This window comes from Taurulus bubalis (genome assembly GCF_910589615.1).
Source record: "Taurulus bubalis genome assembly, chromosome: 8".
NCBI lineage: Eukaryota > Metazoa > Chordata > Actinopteri > Perciformes > Cottidae > Taurulus > Taurulus bubalis.
In genome coordinates this window covers 9,551,155-9,575,872 of record NC_136596.1, presented here as the reverse complement: position 1 = coordinate 9,575,872, position 24,718 = coordinate 9,551,155, and the positions used below count along the sequence as shown (strand labels likewise).

The 24,718-nt window shown below is 42.3% G+C and overlaps 1 protein-coding gene across 5 annotated transcripts in view; it reads right to left on the bottom strand.

Annotated features, from left to right (window-relative positions):
• LOC306739809 (membrane-associated phosphatidylinositol transfer protein 2-like) overlaps positions 1-23,525 on the bottom strand; it is a gene marked incomplete at its 5' end in the record, with an annotated part of 24,218 nt that extends 693 nt beyond the window's left edge. Inside the window, 26 exons of one of the 5 annotated variants that reach the window (XM_079221865.1) lie at positions 1-3,057; positions 3,319-3,447; positions 3,655-3,835; positions 3,961-4,110; positions 4,652-4,800; positions 4,894-5,010; positions 5,220-5,336; positions 5,434-5,582; positions 6,067-6,348; positions 7,292-7,456; positions 8,365-8,517; positions 9,741-9,911; positions 10,133-10,308; positions 10,443-10,657; positions 10,890-11,009; positions 11,364-11,553; positions 11,792-12,036; positions 12,644-12,715; positions 12,937-13,001; positions 13,091-13,195; positions 15,481-15,576; positions 17,128-17,463; positions 17,544-17,777; positions 18,383-18,504; positions 19,198-19,412; positions 23,448-23,525. The exon at positions 1-3,057 is cut by the window's left edge and continues 693 nt beyond it. In XM_079221865.1, the coding sequence (XP_079077991.1) occupies positions 2,689-3,057; positions 3,319-3,447; positions 3,655-3,835; positions 3,961-4,110; positions 4,652-4,800; positions 4,894-5,010; positions 5,220-5,336; positions 5,434-5,582; positions 6,067-6,348; positions 7,292-7,456; positions 8,365-8,517; positions 9,741-9,911; positions 10,133-10,308; positions 10,443-10,657; positions 10,890-11,009; positions 11,364-11,553; positions 11,792-12,036; positions 12,644-12,715; positions 12,937-13,001; positions 13,091-13,195; positions 15,481-15,576; positions 17,128-17,463; positions 17,544-17,777; positions 18,383-18,504; positions 19,198-19,412; positions 23,448-23,525 (4,401 nt within the window). In that variant the 3' untranslated portion in view covers positions 1-2,688. Of the gene's footprint in view, positions 3,058-3,318; positions 3,448-3,654; positions 3,836-3,960; positions 4,111-4,651; positions 4,801-4,893; positions 5,011-5,198; positions 5,337-5,433; positions 5,583-6,066; positions 6,349-7,291; positions 7,457-8,364; positions 8,518-9,740; positions 9,912-10,132; positions 10,309-10,442; positions 10,658-10,889; positions 11,010-11,363; positions 11,554-11,791; positions 12,037-12,643; positions 12,716-12,936; positions 13,002-13,090; positions 13,196-15,480; positions 15,577-17,127; positions 17,464-17,543; positions 17,778-18,382; positions 18,505-19,197; positions 19,413-23,447 lie in introns of all 5 variants that reach the window. The other 4 variants (XM_079221866.1, XM_079221867.1, XM_079221869.1 and 1 more) reach the window with 4 other exon arrangements.
• Positions 23,526-24,718: the final 1,193 nt, after the last annotated feature.

Here is a 24,718-nt window from a genome sequence, read left to right as displayed (position 1 = left end):
GCCAGATCTCTGAAATGATCAAAATGCAGAGGGACTGTAGTACAGTTTGTAACAGCGCCGTTATTTACCCGGATAGCTAGAAACAGCCCTGATTAAGGAGTTATAGGTACCTATACATTAGGATGCACACTCTGTTATCTAGCATTAAGTCTCCCCTCATTGATATCAAAAGAGCTGCACAAAATATTAGAAACACCTTACAGTAGAACACAATACAATTCAACAGCATCACAAACTACAGCCTTCAAAATCAATATTGCATCTTTCCTCTGGCATAAAAATCCTAACCTTCCTGGAGGCAGGATCCGTTAGGACTGATCAGGTCAGTGGCACTTTCTTGTGAGAAATCTCTACTTTTTTGATTGACTCTAAAATGGTGCATGTGTCCCTGTGCATTTGTTGAGTGCTAAGATGTATTCAGGTTCCCTCTGCAATTTGACGTCTGTAGAATATGTGCCTGTTGAACTGATTGTCAATGCACTGTAACATTTCCTCAACAGCCTGCTTGATCTTGTGGTGCGGTTGAGTAATATTGCACATTTCCCTTTCATTTGAGCCATATTGGTCCATTGCAGTCGGCTCTCTACATGCCTGTTAGAGGGCTAAATAAAATCATTTGAATGAATAAATCACCCATCTTTACCCATTTCAGTAATAAATGGCAAACAGCATTAAGTAAGTCTGAGCTCTGTGTTCCGACTTCTGAAAGCATTTTGTACAGAATTTACAATTTGCAGCAGATTTTTCTTCCTCTAAAAGGCGCAGAAGAACAGAGAAAAGAGACCTTAACCTAAGAAGGATTATCTATGAGCACATTCAATGCCTCATTTACAGCCTAGGGATAACCAGAGAGAAGCCAAATCCCAAATTTCCAAAATAGATAATAAACATACAATATATGACACATAATAGCAGTTCTGTTGATACAATTCTGGAGATTTGTAAGATAACATAATAAAAATACAATACTGTGCCAGGCAAAGACCTCTTCGAGTTTTGGCTGCTGCAACTGAAGTTTAAAGAAAAATTAAAACCAACATATCTTAAGTAATCTTAAAACACACTTTGTTCACAAAATCAATACATTTTAAAATATCTAAAATCTTAAATAAGAATAGTTATTATCATCAATCGTTAAAGTGTATCCTGAATGAGGTGGTGTTTACCCCCAGAGTAAAGAAGACACTTGAAACTGGTCTTCAGTGGACCAGATACCAGATCTGCACTGTAATATAACAAGTATATACAAGCCTCAATAAGCCATTCAATTACATATTTACACAATCTATTCCATTTTTACACAGGAGACCGTAATCATGTCTTCTCTGTTCGTGTACAGCATATCTATACTGTTTACTTTGGCACATTAAATGAACAGTAGCAGGAGCGTTCCCGATAGCCGAGTTGTACACTACTGATTCAGGAAGGTTCAGCAGCGCCGTGTGGTGAGATGCGGTCAAATGCTTTAAAATCCCAGGAACAGTTTCCGCTGCAACCATAGTTAAAGGGTAATTTCTCTGTTCGCTTCATGTGATATTCAGATGGTTCTTTTTTTCTGAGGGGCAACTAGAAAACAAGCAAAACTGGACTGTATGGTTTGGTGAAATATTAGTTCGACATATTTAGTCTTCTATGAAACAAGTAGTAGATCTTGATCAAATCATTTATGGTTAGCTTCCCTTAAAAAAGACTTTTAATGCTGTGACGACCTCAGAGGCCTGTTGCCTCGGCCCTGCTGCCCTGGTGCTTTGTGTGCCGTTTGCAGGTCCTCGGTGGAGCTGAGGTGCCAAACTAATTGGGAACTCCTGGCCAGTGTTCTTCTTCTATTTGACCCCGCCTGCCCAGACGCCAGTGTCGTCGGTCCGTCTTCACCGACCTGTTGTGTCTTCGTTACTTTGACTTACTTGAGAACATTACTGCTAAATCTAGAGTCAAGTCCCTCCTGTGTTGAGGCCCACGAGGCATAACATGCTGATGAATAATGTTTTCCTAAAATAATCTTCGAAAAGGTACATCTTGTGTGTCCATTTGGTCACACTGGGAAAATAAATGCATCCCATCCAGTTTTACATGATTTTTAGCTCTGCTCCCAGACGAGAACATATCTTGTTATCACATAAAAAAGACATGATGTTGATCTCTATAGTAATTGCTGTGCTTGCAGTGGCAGCAGTCAGTTGCAGAGCAGTATCAGAACTTGGACCTGATACAGGCTGTCTGTAGCCACTTTGTGTTGTTTGCTTAAGTATACAGCATTGGGGTGCTTGTATGTGTAACCATCATCAATCTAAAAGCCTGCTTTAGGAAAACAACTGGCCTTGTATTCAAGACTAATGAATATGTACTAAAAGAACAGAAAGTAGAAACAGTCTGGATCCCTACAATATAAGCTGTGTCTGTTTGTGTAAAAGTTTCCTGTTTAAGGAAGATGCTCTTTGAAATGCCTGTTGAGTTTTGTGTGTGTTGTATAATAAATATCGGCAAAGCCTCCGTTCATAAATATCTATGTTGAGTGTGACTGGCACTAGTTTATAAAGAGTGGTTTGTAGCACCTATTGTTTCCATTGTTGTTTTTACCCATCTGGTGCAAGCCAGCTGTTTTTAACTCTTGGCGTTTCTCTTTGTCATGGATCTCTTCCTCAGCCGTGTATTTTTAAGTCACTCTCCTCTCACATTGTCTCCCTCATCTCATTTGGGGCTGAGAATGCCTGATTCCAGCTTGGTGCTGCTGCTGCGGCCCCAGCAGGTGGCTGTGATGCTCATGCTGCGCTGTGCTGCTCCCTGGCTGTAGCTGTGAGCGCCCTCCAGCCGCTCGCCGTCCGATTGGCTCTGCGTACGTTCTGGTCTGTTGTGGATGCTGCCTGTTGGGGAGCTGGGGGCTGGTTGGGAGGAGATGGTGCGCAGCAGGTGGTTCCTCTTCCTTAGGAAGTCACTGTTGGCACCCAAGCCGAAGCTCCCTTTACGCAGGACCATGCGTGCACTGCTGGACTTGGCTGGCCGAGAACGGTGGCTGTACTCCAGCTGGGACAAATGAGCCGCATATCCCTCTGTGATGAACTGTTGAGAGGAGACATACTGTCAAGTATAAAACATCTAAGAATTTTTACTTTCTGGTTGAGTTAATTGATTCAATTCATTTTAATTAGTTATTAATTGGTTGTAAAAGTGGCAGTATTAGACCTTACCGGTGTCCAATGTTAAATCATTTTCATCGGGGTTTAGGTATTTACTTGAGTATCCTTGAAATAAGTGAATGTAATATTTGTTTGAAAAGCAAGATCAATTCCCAAAGTTCTGCATAAAATAATCAAATGGTACCTGGCACTGGTTCTGCATCTTCTTCGAGGGTCTACCAACAATGTATATTTGAGAGGGAGAGAGGCCAATGGAGGTGTAGACTGAGATGTCTTTGGTTGATCCGTAGCCAGCGAAAATCTTCATCTGAACCTGGAATCAGTCAAATGAACAAGAGCATTATGGATTGGCGACTGAGTCAATATTTCTCTCAGAGTAATACCATGTCAGCACTATTGTTTTCACCTCTAAAAAGTATTCATTCCTCATTCATTCCACAAAAACCAAGACCACACATGCACAAACTATGGTACGATGGTAAAACTGCACATAAACCCCCCTCAATCCTCCCAGTCTGACCTCTGTCAGGGACTTGAGGAAGTTGGCCTTGTGTCTGAGTGGGTCGTGGACCAAGCCGTCACAGAAGGAGACAATGCCATGAGGGAAGTTGTGCTGAGATAACCAAGCCACGACCCGCTGCTTCTGCATGTCTGGTCGTCCTGTCGCATAGATGATCAAATAGCCTAAATCCTGCCAGTGCCTGCAATGAGGAGGAACAGGAGAACAGAATTAAGACGTAAATAACAAAGCTGCATGCTAATGTGCTTCAGTCTGTAAAAGACTTTTGTGAAAACCTAAGAAAACAGGGGTAGAAGAAGATGGTACCTGACAACATCCACAGCTCCTGCACGGACTTTGGGATCACTGCCCATGATTGACACACTGGCAGCAAATGACCCGTCAATGCTGAATACCACAAACTCTGTGCCACGTGGAATAACTGTCAGATAGCTGTCTGCAAATGTGTGGTCGCCTCTGAGAAATGAAAGAACAACAGAGAGTATGAAAAAAATGACATTTCCCTTGAGCACACTGATACACAACAAAAAACTGAGCTAAAACCAAAATATAAACCAGGCTTCTTGATGAAATGCACACAAAGCCTTAATAATTCAGTAGACTGTGACGTGCCATCAGTACAGGTCTTTTTCATATGGTATATAAACAATACAATTCAAGATTTCTGAAGATATCTTTCTACTATAGTTCAACACATGCATACACATACATGTATATATATATATATATATATATATATATATATATATATATATATATATATATATATATATATATATATATATATATATATATATATACACATGTGTATATATTCTTTGGTTTCAGGATCCTGCTTCTGTGCATGCTGGCTCACTGTTACACTCTCATGATTAACTGTGATGTTTGAGCAGAATAATGTCCGTGTTATTGTTATTAGCACCTGTGCTTTTCCTAGTATGACTACTCAAAATGTCTGGTGTGAAATTGGCCAACTGAACAGGTCAAAATATCTCACCTGACAACCATTTTGACTGGGTAGACTCCGATGCCCAGGCGTTTGTCCTCTGGGATGACGAAAGACACACGGCCACTACTGTTGGTCACTTCTGTGTTGAAATACATCCATTCTCCTGATGGAGGCTGGGTCATGATGTGGAGGTCAACCTGTACAGGATCACAAAACCATGAGCACATACCACACAGACATTACTGACATCAGTCTTATGTATGCTGTTGTGGTGACAAAAGAGAGATCACCTTCTCCCCGGCCAAGGTGACCATGTCCAGAGGGCCGTACATGAAGCGACCCGTCACGACCTGCTGGGAGTCTTCTGTGAACACTGCGTCATTTACACGGTGATTAGCAGTCACGTTCTGTCAAAGGAGTGAAAGAAAGGTACATGCTGAAATCTAATCTTCTCCAAAACGCTTAACAAAAAAACAAGTTATTGATGGTGAATGTCATAACACATTTTTCTCTTAATTTGATGGATGAGAGAAAGGTCAGCGAAAAAGAAAGGAATTCAGAATTTTGTGCGGCACTAAAGTCCCCCGACAGTGACTTTTGTAGATCTGATGCTTACCCTGATCTTTACATGAGTCCTCTTGCGGAGCCACTTCTCTCGAGGTTTTGAGGGGGTGAATTCAGTCACTTCTTTTCCATCGAGTTCCAGGATGCTAGAGTTTTCATGCCTCATGACCTACAGGACACATTTCAGTCATTCATCCTCAGCATCTCTGAAGCAGACCTGCTGGTCACTTATTAACAGGGTGGCAGCTATTCTGATGTTGACTCACCTGTCTCAGGAGAAAAGACACAACATCAGTGGACTCCCAGTATGATGCGTGGAAGAGGTGCGGTAAAGCCACTGTGGGGAAAGCGGTCAGAGCATCGGGACAGTACAGGGCAAAGTCCAGCCGCTTTGTGCCCCACCAGCGTGCTGCAACTGCGATGGGAACGGAGTAAATAGGGTGCAGACACGTAAGGTGAAACTGTAAGATTCAGCGAGACGTATGCGATGCCACGCAAAAGGTGCAACACCCCTGAAGCTTGAGCAAAAAGATGATTTCAATCATGAACCGCAATCACCACAGATCCCAGCAGGTTTTCAGCTAAAAAGAAGAACATCTGTAGTTTGTTATTCCCAGAAAATCAAGTGCAGAAGGAAGAGAAAGATAGTTAGAGCTGACACATGATTATATTAGCAACTGAAGATGGTTATTCATGTTAGTATGGATTTGAAAGTCTGGATTTATACATTGTGCCTCATAAACATAAACTACTGCCTTAAATCATCAATTATGATCAATTTTGAAAGAATACAAGGGGAGAAAAAAAGAGGCTTTCTGAAAGAGCAGCATTGCATTTTGGGCTTTTGGCTTACAGAAAAGAACTGTAACCTCAAGTTATTTTTAACCTTAGAAAAATACCTTGGTCCACTTCATCCTGGGAATCCAGTGAGACCAGATCAGATATAGCATATTGCAGCTCTGCTGACAGGCAGTTCTCGTACTGGCCAATGGGACTTAGACCTTCACTAGCCTCTGCCTCACTGTCCAGCTCATCTGCAGCAGGAGATCCTTCAGCCGGGTCAGCCGCTGCTTTCTTACGGGACTTAGGAGGACTTTTCAGGAAGAATTTGTTTTGTGATGAAAGGGCAAGTTGGGACAAAAAGCTGAACTTTTTGGATTGGATATTTTGGCATGATTTGGCTATGGGGAGAAAACAAACAGAAAGAAATCTAAGGAAAAATGATTCATATTAGTAAGTGACAGTTAAACAGTTTGAAGAGTGATGTTGCGATGCGTCTGGTTTCAGGAAGCTGCCTTAAAAAGAACTGTGGATGTCAAGGGTAAAAACATATTGTTAGTACAGTCACATTAAAGGCAGTAGAGCAGGGGTGCTGTTGAAAGTCTTCTGATGCTCTGCTATGGCATGAACAAAAATCGGTTATAAATAGTTGATGTGCCTCTACTTTACGGTAGGTGCTAAAACAGCAGAGTGCAGGACAATAATGGGAGGTACAAATAAATGCTCTGGTAACAGTGTGAAATAGTGAGGAACGGGAAGACGTTGGGGGACAATCTCACATAAAACACAACAGAATACTGGTCATCTCTGCAGACACTTGACTCTTGACACTTGACAGTGGACAATGCAGGAATGGCTGAGGGACACAGGTGTCCACATCAGATAAATGCAGCACTCGTTCATTGCATTTACATTGAGACAGTGGATAAGTTAGACAGACAGTGAAAAGTGGCGCTAAACTTGCTCTTCTTCAGAACTTTGCTTGCTCATAGTGGGACTTTGAATTTGAACAATGTGGAGCAAAACTCTCTGCTAAGTAGAAATAGAAAAATATCTATCTGGCCAACTAGACTGCTCCAGCTGGAGTGCAGGGCGTGTGTAGAGTCAGAGTAACGGGGTTGAGAGAGAGAGAGAGATCAGGGAGAAAGGGGGAGGGAGAGAGAGAGAGAGAGAGAGAGAGAGAGAGAGAGAGAAGATGAGGGGGGAGAGTCGGAAAAAGAAATGACAGAAATAGTGAAGATTTAGACTGAAAAAGAGAAAGAAAGTGGGAGAATAACTAGACAAGTGTTTGTGTGAGTGGAAGGAAGAGAGAGAGACAGGCTTGTTGGTATTGAGAACACTTACTGTTGGCTATGTTGGTGGTAGTGTAACTGTCTGCCATTCCTGAGACCTGGCTGGCAATGCTGATCTCACTGGCCCTCCGCTGGCCCCGGGAAAAGGGGCCCGTTACGGGGGATGAGGGGTACGAACTGTCCATGAAGACACCACCATGAGACTGAACAACATCCGCTATTGAGCCGAAACAAGGAGATCCCATTAGACAGAGACACAGGTAAGGGGAACGCACAGTGATGAGGGGGATGTTTGTTAGGGTGGCAGCAGAGAAATGGGACGGCAGGCACCATGGTCTCAGAGGACATGTGAAACCAAAAGGCGGCCGTAATGTGGCCAAGGTCAGATATCTGGAGCAGGCCAGTGTAAACACGGGAGCATGAGTCCATAAAACACTTAAAATCACAAATGTCCACATGTGACCTTCATCTCTTATGATGGTGCTTTGTATCTATTAGCCAACATCATGTTTAAGTCTTTGTCTTGAAATGTTATAAATCAGATGACCTCTGACCATTATCACAACAAGAAACATAGGCATCGTATATTTATGATTTATGAGTAGAGGTCCACTCACAGCACACTATACAAACACAACATCACACGCAGCACAATTTCCACATGCACAACACAAATGCTTGAAAACATTGAATGGGACATGAATGTGTGATGGCAACAACTAAATGTAACACCACATGAGATGCATACTAGATTTTCCAAAGTATTTCCATGACAGGTTGTACAAATGTTTTACTATTTCTATGTCTAACTAGAAATTATTAAGAGGGCAACAATTTAACCAGTAAAATGACGACTGGTTATCTTACACGGAGTAATTTAGATCAAAAAGCTAGATGTTGCAAAGAAAGGTACAGCAGTATACATGACGGTCTATCAGGGTATTTGATTTATAGGAAACATGACTGCAGCTCTTGACTCTCGGAACAACAGAGATGGGAATACTCAGAAAATGATGGGTATAAGAGCATCTCGAACGTGAAAGCAAAAAGGTTGTAACAAATAGACAAAGGAGACACAGTGAATGGGGTGAGGACAGATGCGGGTGAATGGGAGAGGCTACACACACTCCATAGTGGCGGGTGTGGCTTTGAGGAAGCCCTCCTGCCAGTTTAGCACAGGCACAGGGATGCAGGTCTCGCTGATGGTCTCCTGACAGCGAAGGGACAGAAGAGGTCCGCTGTCAAGTAGCAGCTGAGCGTTGCTCTGCACTGTCTCCACTAGAGAGGGAGGTGGAGGGGCAGAGGGGAAGTTCGAGGTAGAGAGCCACGTACGCAGATATCGAGACAGGAAGAGAGAGAAAGAAGACAAGGAAGACACAAAAACATATGAAGCAAGAACAACTGAACAGGAAACAAAAAAGCAGAGTCGAGCCCATTTCTTTTAAATCGCAACTGCTAGTCAGTCATATACTGTCATATCTGCTCGTCATCAAACCGCTTGAACATACTTAAAAAAAGAAATATCTAGATTTTATCTTTAAAACTTAATCTGTACTGAAAAGGTTGTTATTAATAGATATATTCAGCGTCACGCTTGTACGGCTTAACCCTCTTGTGCATCTTAAATAAGCCCTGGTGCAATAGTAGAAGGTATGTATTTTAACCTTCAAAGAAAATACTCTGCTCATTAGTTACCTTAAGAATTTCTGTGGCATAACAGAGGAAGAATGGTTTCAAATGTGTGAGAGACAATGTACATCCACAAACTCACTAGTATGGAGGGAATTTTACAAGAAGACCATAACCTGCTAAAATAAAAAAAAGCAGGCAACTTGCTGCAGAACAACAATGTTGGAGGCTGTGTGGGAGCATGGAAGCTGACCGCATATTTTCTGGAACTGTACAAAGATAAGGCTTTATTGGGAAAATGTTAATGCTTTTGATCAAATTATTTTGGGACACGAGATCCCGAACACCTGCCCTGTGATGTATCTTGGGAACATTCAAAGTGTTGTGATGAGAGAGGACCTCTACTTGACTAAAGTTTTGCTTGCAGCAAGTAAGAAAGCCGCTACCAGAAATCGGCTTCATGTAAACATCCCAAAACAGGAGCAGTGGCTAGAAATTGTCCAAGACCTTTCTGTTATGGAAAAGTTGACATACCTTCAGAGTCAAGGAGAATACATTTAATAGGAACTAGTAGAAATGGAACTTATATATGAGATACGACACCAACCAAATTAATACTCAATGAAATATATATTTGTATGAATATAGAACTGTTTCCAGACAACTACTTACTGTTATTTATGTTTATACTTTTTATATATATTTATTTTATTTATTTACATAACCTACTGTATTATCTGTGTAAGTTAAAAGAATAAATCAAACAGCCATTTTATGAAAGGGAATTTTGCATTTGCTGTAAATGTATGCCTGGATATACACTGAATTGATATCACTGAGGCTTTTATTCATCATCGGTGCAGAGGGCTCACCTAGTAGGGCGGAGTTTCCATCTCCCAGGGGAAAGCGTTGGTAACGGGGAACGTTGAAGGGAGGCAGGAGGTGAAATTTCCTCTCCAGCAGAGGCTCAAGGCGGGAGGCTGAGGGATCAGCTGGATGGAACAGGTTATACACCTGTTGACAGGCAGGCCGCAGCTGGGCCACTAGGGGGAGACACCGAACCAAAGACATGAGAGACGAGAGAGGAGAGATCTCGGAACCCCTTCCCACAGACTTTCTTTAAATATCTTACTAGCTTTTAAAACATTGGTCATGACAACTAGACATACAATTAACCCTTTGTAGGTATGCCCTATAGAGGTCACTATGTTGAATTTTTTTACTCTTGCATAGTGAGTATATATATCTTTCAAAATTAACTTACCATCCAGCATAGGAATGACAGTCTTTCTCAGGGCGAGTACCAAGCCCAGTGGAGAGCCAAACATGAAAAAGTCAGACACTTCAAAGTCAAACTTCCCCAGGGAGCTTCCATCCAGCATAGTGCTGCTGCTGGACCTGCGTGACACTGTGTCGTTCCGCAAAACACTGGAATGTAAGCTGGAAGGACAGCAAAAAGTAATGTCCGCGTGCAGAGCTAAAAATAAATCACACTCTTGACAGTACATAACACAAGAAATGAGACTGAGGTTATTTCACAGATCATGATTTTTGTCATCGCACGCTCAACACACCTGGTCAGGAAGGCCTGGTGTTGTTTTATTGTGTCCACTTCGTAGGTGGAGGAGTCACTTCTCTTGCGTGGCAGTTGCCGCTTGGTGTCGTCACCCGTACTAGCACGAGGGATGTCGATGTTACTGCGACTGAGGTGACGGCTGCCCTCCAGGGTCGGAGAGGCAGACCCGTGCCCGCTGTTGACAATAATGCCAGGAGAGAGGAGATCCTGGTCCTGCAGGGGTGATTCAGGAACACAATCCATATATATTATATGATGGATAAAAGGTTTACATTGTACACATTATAGTTGTCGGGTATATTTTCAGAGGGAACGCGTTTTTGAATTTCTGATATAAATCATATTTATTGCATTTGTCAAAACAATGTCAAGTTTAAAAAGTAACCATGTGAGGGTTAAAATATATTTTTGACATTTGTATGAACCCAGATGTTTTGTCTCTTACCTGTCCACTGACCACACTGCCCCTGCGACTGCTGTTCTGGCTTTCATTCACTGTCTGATTGCTACTGCACAGTGCATCAAATCCCAAGATTCCTCCCACACAGTCCCCAATGAGGCACACCTAAAATAGGCCAGACATATAAAGTTACGAAAACAATATTTATATTTTTGACATACACCCATAAGGTTTAAGTTTTCCGAAAATATCTATACACCTGCTCCGACACAGTTCAGTAGCACAAACAAAATGAATATGTTTTCCAGGAAGTAAAAAAAACAATAGGACGTTAAGTCATTAATGGTCTTTGGGTGTATACCATGATGCATTTTAATGTTTAGATATAAAAGGTTTATACAAGTTTTCATACAAAAAGGCTCAGCTGTGATACAAGGATATTATGTACATATATCTTTAAGAACAATAACAAAACACATAAATCGTTATAAAATGACATATTACACTTCAGCAACTGACCTGGCCAGAGAAAGCTGCTCCGCCCAGAGACTTTATGAAGTCTGTGTACACCTGGTTGGCTCTGACGACGACGGTGGCCATAGCCTCCTGGTACTGTGGAGCAGAGGTTGCCAGGAGGGGGAGCGCTGCCAGGGGGATGTGATCCTGGCTGCTCGACAGACAACCCTCATCGTAGCTATATGGGCTCAGGCTGCCGCAAAAGACACAAACGAAGAAAAAAAAATGAAATTGCAAAGTTATTTTCAGATCAAGGCAGTCCACAGAGGAGTGTGAAGAAACAAACACAGGAGGAGCGAGTGTCATGAGCTGCACGTGGATCCTTTCCATCAAAAGCAAACAGCAATCACAGTCAATAAACAGAAACCGTCAATCATTATCCAAAATACTCGCAGCATGCAGAAAAAATGTGAGCATGTGTGCCCTCTTACTTAGACACCAGGGAGAAGGCCTCGGCACAGATGGCAGGGCAGGGTACCAAGCGGATGGCGATGCGTCCCAGCGCCGCGGGGTAGTGAACACGCATGACTGTGTCGAAAGCCGTACTAATCATGTTGATGTCGGCCTGCTTGCTGTTCTGGTCCCCTCCGCCTGTATCCAGGATGTTCCCTCCGTGCAGAACTAAGATCAGCACATGGATCTTGGAAGGCTGCAGACACTGCTGGGACGAGTTCTCCTAAGAAGAGAAATAAAACAACACGGGTGATGTATGGGGATGACAGAGAAAAGAATGAATGATATATTTACTAATGAAGATGTCCCTTTCATCCACATGACCAAAGACAACATGCTTACAGAGTGGGAAGCATCACAGATAAACAATAATGCTTGAGCTATCGTATATGGAATTTTTTGTGTTTTGTCAGATTTGTGAGTCACATGGACAGCACAATAACAAACAAACTTCTTTTCAAAACCAGAGACGGGTAAGGAACCATGATGGAAAACAGAACAGAGACAACCAACACTCCACCTGGACGACTGTTCAACTAACAGCAAACCACGACAATGCTTCCTGAGGACAAGTCACATTAAATACAACATAATGTGCAGTTTTGTCTTTTAAGTCTGACACAAAACTTTTCAAAGAAGCACTATATGTACACTCAACGCCACAGCTGCAAGGACACAGAAGTTGAACAGAGGTTGGTGAGGTTGAGGATTACAGGTTTTGGCAACAAAAAAAAAGGGCAGGGGCAGTAAGTACTGGTTTGCTCAGGGGGATTGGGTCTCTGTGGAGCTACTGTAGCCCACAGTGCACTCAGGCCAACATGTGTACTTACTGAGTGGTGCCTTGTTACCGTGATGGTGGGAATGGGAGAGCTATCGGTATGGCCGCTAACAGAGCCACGCATCTGAACACAAGAGGACAGAGAGGCTCAGGGACAAAACAGCCCTTCTCTTATCCTTTTTTATTATTATCATGAAACCATTTTTTTTTTAACTGAAGATGTTGGGTCCTGATGTGCTTTTTCCGTGATTTCTTTTTTTTTTTTAAGGAATATTTATTTCCAACATGATTCTGCTGGTTAGCATTGTGTTTTGTAAACACACATTCACTGTCAAACACACGTACCTCATCAAGTCTTTCCTCACTGGTTGCTCTTTCATAATCCACTGTCATTTCCTTCAACAGCTCACCTGCAAACACACACACACACACAGTCTTAACGTCAACTCCGAAGGCAGAATTACCTTTCGTGATAATGTGCTCATATTCTTCATCATACCCGGTGTTTCTTCTGTGTCTGCAGCTTCAATCTTGTCCATGAGGTCGTTGGAGTTCCACTTGGCGAGTTCCTTTGGGAAAACCTCCTCGCTGTCTGACAGATCCTCTGCAGGGGCGACACAAGATGCATCGTGATTAACTGAAGTGTATGTGCCACCCAGGGTTCACAAATTTGTCGTAGCGCCAACAGTATAAACAATTTATTAAGATTGACAGGGTCATATGAGTAACATTTGCTTCCTCAGTTATATAATGTTGACCAACATTAAAGGTACCTTGTCAAGCATTCCCAAAAGATAAAGTCAAATAAACCACTCAATAAATATTTATCACTACTTAATGGTGGCCATTAAATGCATATTACGCTGACTATTCTCATGTTTGATGTATCATTTTTGTACCCATGTGCTGGGTGACAGTGGCCAATAAGTAGTGTAATTTTATTACCATAATGAATTTTTAAAGTAGAAAAACAACTCCATTTCCTGAACAATTACCTACTGAGAAGAGGCTTGAACTAGTATGTATCTTTTGAATTTACATAAATAAATTGATGGACTGTGTTATCCATCCACTGACATGAATCTGTGATTTGAAAAAGGCGCAGAATATAAGAGAGATATCCCTTATTACCCCATAATGTCTCTCCTGTTAAACTGCCACTTGCTTCATTTCTAAAGCAGCTAATTTAAAGTCAAATCTCAAATTTGATCTAGAAATGTCATGTAATTCCATTTACTTCCACTGCAGTTATAATACAAATAATTAACACAACTGCTGTAAAGAAATGGAAATCATTTTATATGACTTGCTTTGCAAACAGGACGTTGCAGACAGTCTCTCAGAAACACAGTTTCTATTTTATTTTATATTATTGTTGTATGTATCTTTCATCCCTGTTGTTTTTATATCTATTTTATATATTTTTGTCTGTAAATTGCTGCTACGTCAACACCAAATTTCCCCTTGGGGATTAATAAAATATATATTCATTCATTCTTACAGGTGGTGTGTGTGTCCTGTACACACATCAAGTGACTTTTTCTTTTATTCTTTTTTTTTAAAGTAATTTTCTTAGTTGCTTCATTTCTTTCATTTATAAACATATATAACAAGTTAACTGGATAAAAAAATAAGGTGACTGTAAAGAGTTATCAATATAATCAATATGCTTTACCTTAATCAATAAATACTATTTTATTCCAGCTTCAATTGCAAGTTGTATAGTAGTTAGATTATAGAAATGTGTAATTGTAGCAGATACATTTTATCTGATTTGAATAATATGTACTGCAATACCAGACACACTGAATGTGGCATCTATGAGGAGTTCTCCTCCAAAAGCTTTCATTTTTATTAATTTGCACTAAAAACAGCAAAAGTGGAACATGATAGTCAAAAATAAATGTGGTTTCAAGAGTTTGTAACAGAGGATTACTGAAAGAGGAACTTGACCACAGACTTTTAAAAAAAGGTAAAAATCTAATACCAAAGGCAGGCTGTCCTTTGGTATTACTCAGTCTCTTTCCAAATAGAATATGTGCATCAAAAGCACACACACTTATGTTCATATACACTGTATCTTCATTCTGATACACCATTTTCTTTACCACAATTAAATAACTGCAGCGTCAGAACATCTGTAAATAAAACCTGAGATCGGCAGTGGAACAGCATATCAGTAATCACTGTATGAACAGTCACTGAGACAGAGGGTTATGTAAACTACTTTATGACAGAGTAGTCATGCATTTAATCCATTCATTTGATAACATGTAATGTTCTGCTCCCAACATGCAATAATTAGTCCATACAAACATGAATATTCCAACGCAATAAATCATTAACTGCCAACACTATTCAGTGTAATGATTGCTTACCAGTTTCTCACAATGACATGAGCAGATATTTATTGAACTTCAAACAGGTGGAAACAAACAAATGCAGCTAAATTGGTACCAATATAATAAATGACAATTTTATTCTCATTTCATCATCATGATCATCACTAAATTAAACAATTCACCACCCCGCATTTATTGCTTGGAATTGTGAATTGTAAAGGATCGTGTATGTCAACAATGAGGGCGACGGATGGACAGAGATACAGTAACTGTGAAATCTGTACTGGACGACAGGATGATACACCTGACCCGTGTCCTCGGCCAGTCTCATCCAGCAGAGAGCAAGGATGTCGTACCACACCCACCTATTTCAACTGCAGCCCCAAAGCATGCTGGGTATCTGGGAAGTTTAAGAACTGATCTGTGGTTAAAGAGATGCATGCAGAGTCAGGAGAGAGGAGAACAAGCAGGTTCTTAGAAAACTGAACACAAACACAACACTATTGATCCAACTATTGACTCCAATTAAAAATGAAAACTGGGTTACCATGAGCATCGAAGAACTCCTCCTCAGAGCTGTCATCTGAGTCTCGAGCTATGCTTTGCATCCTCCACTCTGAGATGCTGTGACGTGATGGGCTCACTGAAACACCGCACATGAACAAAAAAAACAAAAAAAAATCACTGTTATTTTGGGACATGTGTTTCAGCCTCTCTCTTTCCATTTTTAACACTCACACACACACACACACACACACACACACACACTCTACAACAAATAAACATTGCACAATCTCCCCCAGCCCACACCCCCCTCCCACACCCCACACACACACACAGTGTTATATAAACATGCAACAATCTCTGTGGTGCATCACAGATGGACTGCTTGGTGGTCAGAGGGGTTGTGTGAGAAGTGGGGCCCAATGTTACACAGACAAACTACAAGCACCCCGACTACCAAATGCCAGTCGGGAAACATGGCAATACTAAAGGCAGGCCATGTCTATCACATCTCTTTCTGTCTATATAATTAGTGTGGAGGACAGAGGGGGTGTTGCTCTAAGGGGCAGACTAGTGAGAGGGGGGCACAGCTGCAGCTGTCAGCACACAGGGCGAAACAGCAGTGGTGGAGGGGAGGATCACTGTGAAGAGCGTCAGCCTCCTCTGGTCGGTGACGTCAGCACTGCTGCTAAAAATAGCCCAGGAGAGAACCACAGGGGGATGTTACAGGGGTGAGACAAGACACGCTGGATGAGAGTCAGGGTCCAAGTGGCAGCTACAGTGAGCAGTGCCTTGAGGTAGGGGTGACACTGGAGATGGGTGTGTTCAAACATGTGGTTTGTGATGTCACAGCTGCTGCTAAAAATAACCCAAGTGAGATACACAGAGTTGTAGGGGTGAGGAGAGGTGAGTTGAATTGTTGACAAACAGTCAAGTAGAATAAAAAAATTCCAAATAAGCAGGCATCTGACAGAAAAGTAATTTGAGCTCGGAGCTCTTCTGTACATTGATTAATTCAGCTTGGGAGCAACTTTCAGTGTATACACAACTGAACCACAAAACTACACATTTTCAGTTGCCTTGGCATTTTTGATTCGACTGTATGCTTTCAGCAATGTCTACTTTTAGAAAGATGAACCAATACATTTCAGTTTGCTTCTTTACTCAGAACTGAGCCATTACAATACTTCCTGTGGAGCTACAGAGTTTTGAGGCAATATTGATGGTTAAGAGTTCATTGTAACACATCTTACTTCAATCACCAGCAAATCTTTATGCAACAGCAAACCAGTCACTTTTAAGAGCCGCCTTTTTAAGCTTACAGGAGGGTGGGGGAGTGTTTGATACTCATATTTAGAACTTTACTACAAAGAAACAACACACACAAATCCTACAAACAGAAAAAGCATTGTGCCACTTTGGCTCTGTACAAGTTTGATGCTTGACCTTGTTGAATTCTGAAGTCTCAAATATCACAACTGGCTGTGTTTACACATGGAACAGTTTGAGTTTGTTGTCGTTGTACCTCAAACTTGAAAGTGGACAGGAGTCTGAGGACAGACTGAACAATTAAGGCTTAACGGTGTAAAGAGTGTAATAATAGATGAGATAATATGTGAAGGAAGGAGTACGTCTTGGGACACCCACACAGAGGTGGCAGATGAATAGGTCAAGAAGGCATGCTCCTCACCTCCTCTCTTTGATGAGCGGGAGGATCGGGATGAAGTGGACCACTGCTTGGTGAGTACACCTCGAGGCTGGAGAGTCTCTCCACCTGAGCTTACAACCACCTCCTCAGCTTCAATGGAGCTGATCGCCTCTTTAACCTCCTGCTCTTTGTCTGGAGATGGAGCACCTCCGTTAGCCTCTGTGGCCTCCTCTGCCTGACTGAACTGGGCCATCTTCGTGGCCAGGGCCAGCTGGGTTTCCAGTTCCAGCTGCCGGATGTCCTCCATGGTCAGACCGTACCACTCATCCTGCCAGCACCAGGCCTGCCGGTGGGCACGCACCATCACCTTTCTCAGTCCTAGGAAGAAACAATGGTAAAACATGACACATCTACTTCAAAGAATCATAAGGTTTACACATTTGTGACAGCATACTTACCAACATCATGGATGAAGCGTTCAATCTTGGACTGCATGCCCCAGTAACGAAACTCGACCTTGCAGAGTTTGTAGGCACACATGATGGGGGTCTTGCCAGGGTTATTGTTGTACTCCTCTATCCAGTCGTCCTGCAGAGGACCCCTCTGGGTCTTGTCTGACTTGAACAGCCGTGTGTCCTCCTCGGCTTTGTACTCATGAGGCAACATGGGATCCGTCACAATGTCAATGGGGTCTGCCAAAGGTAGTTTAAATCCAGAAAGCAATGACTAATGGAGCTATGTGTTTTAAATGTATTGCATCAATTATGCTAATACTTCATGTTTTTAAACATAGCTTCAAAAGTACATAAGTACTTAAAGGGGTGGGGTAGTTTTAGGCCTTGTGTTCAAAGGCTTGAAATGATTTTATTAACTGGATTTCAGGGTTACATACACATGCAAGAATAAGTCATTCATTAAAATTATTACAATCAATGTTGTAACTGGGCCACTGCATGCCCTAAAACCATTCATTGCTGAGCAGCCTCATATTCAACGGGCTTACTACCAAACAGAAAAAGCATGCGGTTGCACTATATTGCCTATAGTGGGACTCGTCTGCTCCTTATGTTTGAGAGACAAGAGGACATATATAAAGACATCAGACTAAATCTACTACTAACCTGTCTCCTTATATAACTAGTGAAAGAAATATCATTAATTGTTGGTTCTCTAATATAGCTACACAGTGTGTATACTGAGCTGGCTAAATGTGTTGGACTTTGAAAGTTAAACTTTAGTTAACATTTGTATATCTGAGCTTATGTTGACTTCATTGTTCAGGGTCAAATTATCTCACCAATAGTCCTCTGCCTCTTCTCTACTGCAGACATGTTGAAGACATCTGCTTGGTTGCCTGTGTCAGGTTTGTAGTAGGTCTCAATGTCAATGGAAAACTTCTCAACAAAGGGACAGGTGTATCTGAAGGAGACGAGGGAACATAATCAAGTCAAACAGAACAAATGTCCCAATAAAGCAACATTGAATTATGATTGACATCTGCTTTCAATAACAGACTTCTCAACGGCTTCAGATCAGAACTATATTATCAAGAATGACAATACTCTCTCACTGCTGAGGATAGGAAACGTGTGAGCCATGCCCATCTGTTGCATCAAAGGCGTGTGCAGCAAAGCTGTCACTGGTTGAATAGATGTGTCAACAGGCACTTGCAGTCTATCAATATCCTGACAGTATAATCAAGGGCACCTCTCTGTTCAGCACCTTCACGTCTCTGTGTTTGTCAGGCCGCACACAGACAAATACACTGACACCATGCGAGTGAGGCCCCATCAAAATCCAACAGCTTGTACGCGCTGCTGGCCACGCGCCGATCTGATGGTCTGCTCTGCAATATTCGGACAACTTGCTCTGAGGTCATAATTTTCTCTTGGCTTTTACTGAGGCACACAGCAGGATTTCAGAATGGGCATCATCAGACTTGTTCTGCGCAGAGGAGTACAACTACTTGCCGCAGTAGTTGGACACCTCTGCACAGAACATGTATACTATTAAAAGAACACATTTAGAGTTTTCTGCAACCCTTGGCAGAGTTTAATACACTCCCACTCCTGCTCTGAAGGGGTGTGGAGGTGTCCTTCCTGCAAACCTCACCTGGTGCGGGTGTAAGGGTAGGCGTTCCACGACTCCTCTTCAACCCTCAGTGCTGCTTTGGGCAAGATGGAGCGGAACCAGCTGGGAATGTGCATGCCAATATGGTAAACCTTGTGGGTGTACTGGCCCGTCCCACCTGGTCCATCTGTGTAGGGCTTATTCTCTAGAATCTCCACCCCGCTTCCCTCACCACAGCTCTCTTCTCTGCTCTTTTTCTGTTGGAAGAATAAATACATGGAGGTTGAAGTGAGTTAGGTTTTCATGTTTGTTTGCATAAGTAGTGTAAAGGGCTTGCTACATTTAAAAATACAAAATATAAATGTACCCTTGATCTGAAACAAACAAAAGAAGGAAATAAAAATTTTAAAAAAAATGAATGGACAATGCATAGCTTCCTGAACGCTTTGCCAGCTCTGAATTGCAAATCAGAAAGCCCAAAACCAGCTCATAGAACCACACCTTCCCCATATTTACATTACAGGTGCACACCGGAAGAGAGGCTGGGTGTAGCTTTCAGATGCAGTTGAGGTGATTTACAGCTAGGTGACTCACTAGGTAGAAAACAGGAATGTGTGGCACTGAAAGCCGAAGATACAGGATTATTATGAAATCAGTGAAGCATGAAACGTGGACAACAGAGCATAGTCCAAGTGCTGACGATATTAAAAACACAGAGAGCAAAGAGCGAGGACCATAAATGTCAGAGATTACTGATGTATCATCTTGCTCTCATCAGCCGCTGGCCAATATTTCACATACACAACGTAACACACACAAAGTATGAACACAGTATTTAGTGCTGGGATAACAGCAAGGAGAACGATTTTTCCAGTCAGGATGGAGGCAGTGAGTCGGTGGAGATGGGAGGAGGGAGCCATGGAAGCGTCCAGTGCTCCGGACCTCATTACATCTGACAGGTTATTCATTAGCCACCCGCTCTGCTCTCAACAGCCCAGACACAGATCCAAAAGACACAGTACAGACGCCACAACACCATCAAACCGGCCGTACAGCCAACCAGTACGCGAGACATTAACCAAATGTTGAAACACAGTTTATGTAAATGGAGTGACCTGTATGCATACAAACACTGTAAAAATGTATGCAGCTGTAGAAGTACACACATGTAAACAATAGATGTGTGTACACAGATTAACAAATGTAAGTGTAAAAGAGTTCACCCCAGAACACAAAAAATAGCCGGCTTTTCAATTAGACTGATGTCTGATAATGTCTGGATGTAAAGTCAGCAGTCTAGGTAAAAGTAAAACAATAAGTTTCATTATGTTCTACTGTGGACTATCCCTTTAACTAGATTGCTGACAGGCGACAGCAACCTGCCAAATACGACGGATGATTCTCTCCAGTTGAGCAGGAGAAAGATCACAAAACATAGGCCATAGGAATAGATGACCTATGTATGTGCTTTAAGTTAAATGAACACTAAATGTAATTTTAGAATCATAATGAAAACAATTTGCTTTGTTCATTTGTGTACAGGTACAAATTGTACCTGTACATTGTGGAGGAACATTGAGGAAGAAATTGTTCTCAAGAGTCTCTGGAGACATGTTGACCGTCTCCAAAGGGGAGGGCGCTCTCCTCTACACCGTTCTAATGTAAAATCCTTTTTGGCTCAGCACACAATGACAAAGTGCCACTGTGTTGTGACTTCAAGTCCTGTCCTCTCTCTCTGTCGCCAACTGTTCTTTAAACAGCCATAAAACCTTTACAAATAAACCTATCACAATGAAAGCCTGCTGTATATGTTTAGATCTAACAGGATGGGAGTCACATCCTGGTTTGTTCCTCTTGCCATCAAGTTAGTGAGGAGTGTTTCCTGTTTGAGATGCTTTTTTTCACTTCACTCCACAGATACAGTTGCTTAGTCAGAACATGATGGATGTGACACAGCGAGATCTTCTCCTATTTAATTTCTCACACATTCAGCATTTGCTTTGTGCATTACTGCAAATCCCGATGTGGTGATAATGAATTTACAATTATCTTTCAAATGAGAAGGCGCCATAGTAAGGGCAAAGGAAAGGAAGTGGGAGGAGAGATTGGGTGGGGCATTGCTGGCTGAGGTGCGGATATGGCCAGGTTGTCCTAAGGCCTGACTTCATCTATGAGGCTAACACCGGGGACGAATGGCAGGCAGGCCTGCCTACATGCTGCAGTTGCCCTGGTAACATACAGCGAAGTGAAGCGAGGGTATTCACAGACGCCAGCAAAATCCTCTCTGCTTCGAATACAGCTCTCCTTTCCTTCCACCCCTTCTCTCACTCCCTCCTTTGCAACCTCTCTTTTTATCCTCCATTTCCTCTCTTCATTCACTCACTCACTCCCTCTCTCGAACAAAACCTGACCACCGGCACGCTGCTGATGTCATGGTCGTCATAGTGACAGAGAAGCCTCACAGAAACCAGGCTGTGCAGAGAGGGTGAGGTCAGGGGATAAGCTAACTATGGGTCACTAATGCAAGAATTCCTCTTCCTATCTTTCGCTTACATGCTCAAGAATGCACATATGAACTCCTTCTTTCAAGTCTGTGTAAACCTGCTTGCACATGCGTCATGTCTTATTTGCACAATGCCCAGTCTGATACGATCCAACACGGGGCATGCAGAAGATCTAGGAATGAAGTTATTGCAGATATGCATTTCACAGACTTAATAGCTCTCTACAATACCCTGTTCAATGCAGCTAATGTGCCAACGAAATTGAGTGTGTCAAAGTGTGGCGCAGTGACTAGCTTGTGCTGTCTTGTAACGTCTGCTTGCTTTAGGGCATGACAGCTGAGTCATGCTCCCTACCATCTTTAGCTCTATTGAATTACCCGTCTGTTTGGCAGTTGGGGGGGTGACAACAGTTGTCAACTGTAAAGTCTGATATTCTTTTGGAGACCAATTTACAGAAAGGACAAAGAAATGCCTTTACACTGATACTAGGTTACTACAACTAGCTAACCTTCCATCGCTTTGGGAGAAAACGTTTTCACAGTACAGAAGGGAGAGGCCATCTGAGCAAATACAGGTGGACAAAGCTGTCGTTTCTTTTGTAGTATTGCTCCACCAGTGGGTGGATATTTATTCAAGACTTTTTCAACATCAACACTAATCAAATGTGTTTTCAGATTAAAAGTTGTCGGAGATGGCTGTCTATGAGAAGGTCAAACGCTTACAAGAAGACAGTCTCTGGTTTTCCTACGCGAGGCCTAAATGTTTAACTTCTCCAAATCGAGCTGCATTGCTCTGCAGCTCACATATATAATCACCTACCTCATATAAATGAGTCGAAGGAGAGTATAAACTAGGTATATAAGAATACTTCACACACACTTGACATAATTATTATTTCCTAATGAAAGCCTTCCTTCAGTGACATAACCACCACAATATAAAGATCACCGAAGAAGCAGTACACCCTTTACCCAGAAACAGGCCTCCACCTGATAACTCTTCAATAAATGAAAAACCACTGATATATACACATTACACACTGTATGTAGCTCAAATTCCAGCAAAACTGCTGAATGTTAAGTGCCAAGCATTTGCCTCAAACAATAACATTTTTAATAGAAAAATGCACCTAATTTCCCAAATGTTTAAAAAACATGTCTAAATAATAGTACCTAACTAATGCCGTTTTCTCTCTCCAATCATTGTGGTTGCTCTCCATGCCCCTCCTGGGTAATGCTGCTCAAAGTGCACCTGGTAGTACCATAGGATTAAATATATCCTCCTTTACGTACACGTGAAGAGAAAATACGTTGCCACACAGGATAACCAAAGCTGTATAAATCAAGTCTTATCTGCTTGGAGCTGTAAACCCTGAAGCGCTTCCACAGACTCCAGCTAAGGGTTCGGGAAGACAAATGACACTTTCTGACACGGACAAAGCAGTATGTGCAGGTTCATTGCGTTATTTTGTGTGCAATGAGTTTGCAGTAAAAGCAGGGTGCCCCCACCCTCCTCTTGAAGAAATATGCAGTCTATGACGGCTAGAAAAGGCCAGCTTCATAAAGTTTAGCTAATCTATCAGCACACAAGCTCTCTTTGTTCCATTACCTCACTGACGTCAGACCGTGTGACCAATCATTTCATAATTGGGCACGCTGCAATTGCACTCTGTTATTTTTCTCCTCTCTTATGGCTTGTTTTTGTATTCTGGTTTCTGCACCACTGGCTGTTTTCGGCTAAGTGTGTGTGGATGAGAGTTTGGTGGGGAATATGGCGTTGTGAGCTCACCTGGATCATATAGAGCTGGGCGATACGGTACTCCTCCACACTCATGGGCATGGGAATGCGGTACTCCTTGATAAGCATGGTGGATATTAAAAGGAGGGGGAAAGGGGGATCGGGGAGAAGATTGACAAGGGAAAGGGAGGGAGGGACAGAGTGAAGGGAGGGACAGAGGGGACAGGAAACACTCGAGGCGGCTCCTAGGTGCGACTTGTCAAATCACAAGCTGAAGTCCACATTGATGGTTCCTGTGGGGGAAGAACAAAATAAAAGCATTAGTTACGTACGCTATGAATATATTTAAAAAGAAATACCTGCATCTAGCCAGTAGTGTTTGTTTGAGTCAAAATATGATTTTAACTATGATCCGATTCTGGATCTCAAAAAAAAAAAAAGGGTAATGGTTCTTCAAACACGTCTTCATCAACACACATCACTCAAAAGCAGAAACCATCTTCAATCAACAACAAAAAAAGATTCTCCATGAGGAAAACATTGCAGCACGCAAGCAAATTTCAGAAGCTCTAACATTCCTCTACACATAACCGAGGACAAAGAGTCATTCTCGTTGCTCACACACAGATGAAGAGGAGAGGAGAGCCGGAGTATCATTCAGGGAATATGCTCAATGTAGTTACTGTATGTCTGGTCCAAACCCCGGCACCGAGGACGAGCATCAGCGTTGTGTCTCCATCCAGCTTCCCAGTTCCAAGTAAGGCATTTTCCAGGATAAACTTCTCTTCTTATACAAGTCACAGCTCTGTGTGTATGTGTATGTGTGTGTGTGTGTGTGTGTGTGTGTGTGTGTGTGTGTGTGTGTGTGTGTGTGTGGTCAGGTGGCCGGAGTCTACGGAGAGCACCCGTGCCTTGCCGAAGGTCCAAACAGCCACCCTGTCTCTCCCAACACTTCAGCACCGTCACATGGGGGGCTCACTCAGTGTAAGAAGGATTACAGTTGAGTGGGGAGCCTTACATAACCTTGTAAGAACCCCATGTGCATGATCAAGGTTTCACAAATAGCAGCCTCAGAATTACACAAAGCATTGTTTTCAAACCACTGGGCAGATAGGGGTAGGTGTGGGCTATACATAACCAACGTGTGGGTGGCGTGAGTTGCAGAAGTCTGCTTTTGACCAACGAAGAGAAGAACAACTCCAGAGCCAAGAAAGTACAAAACAAGATTCTGACTGCACACTGTCAGCTAAAGTGGAACATGAACTGACGATGAGTCCATAAGGAACGGGAGATGAAAGAAAGATCTCTTTCGTCAAAAAAAG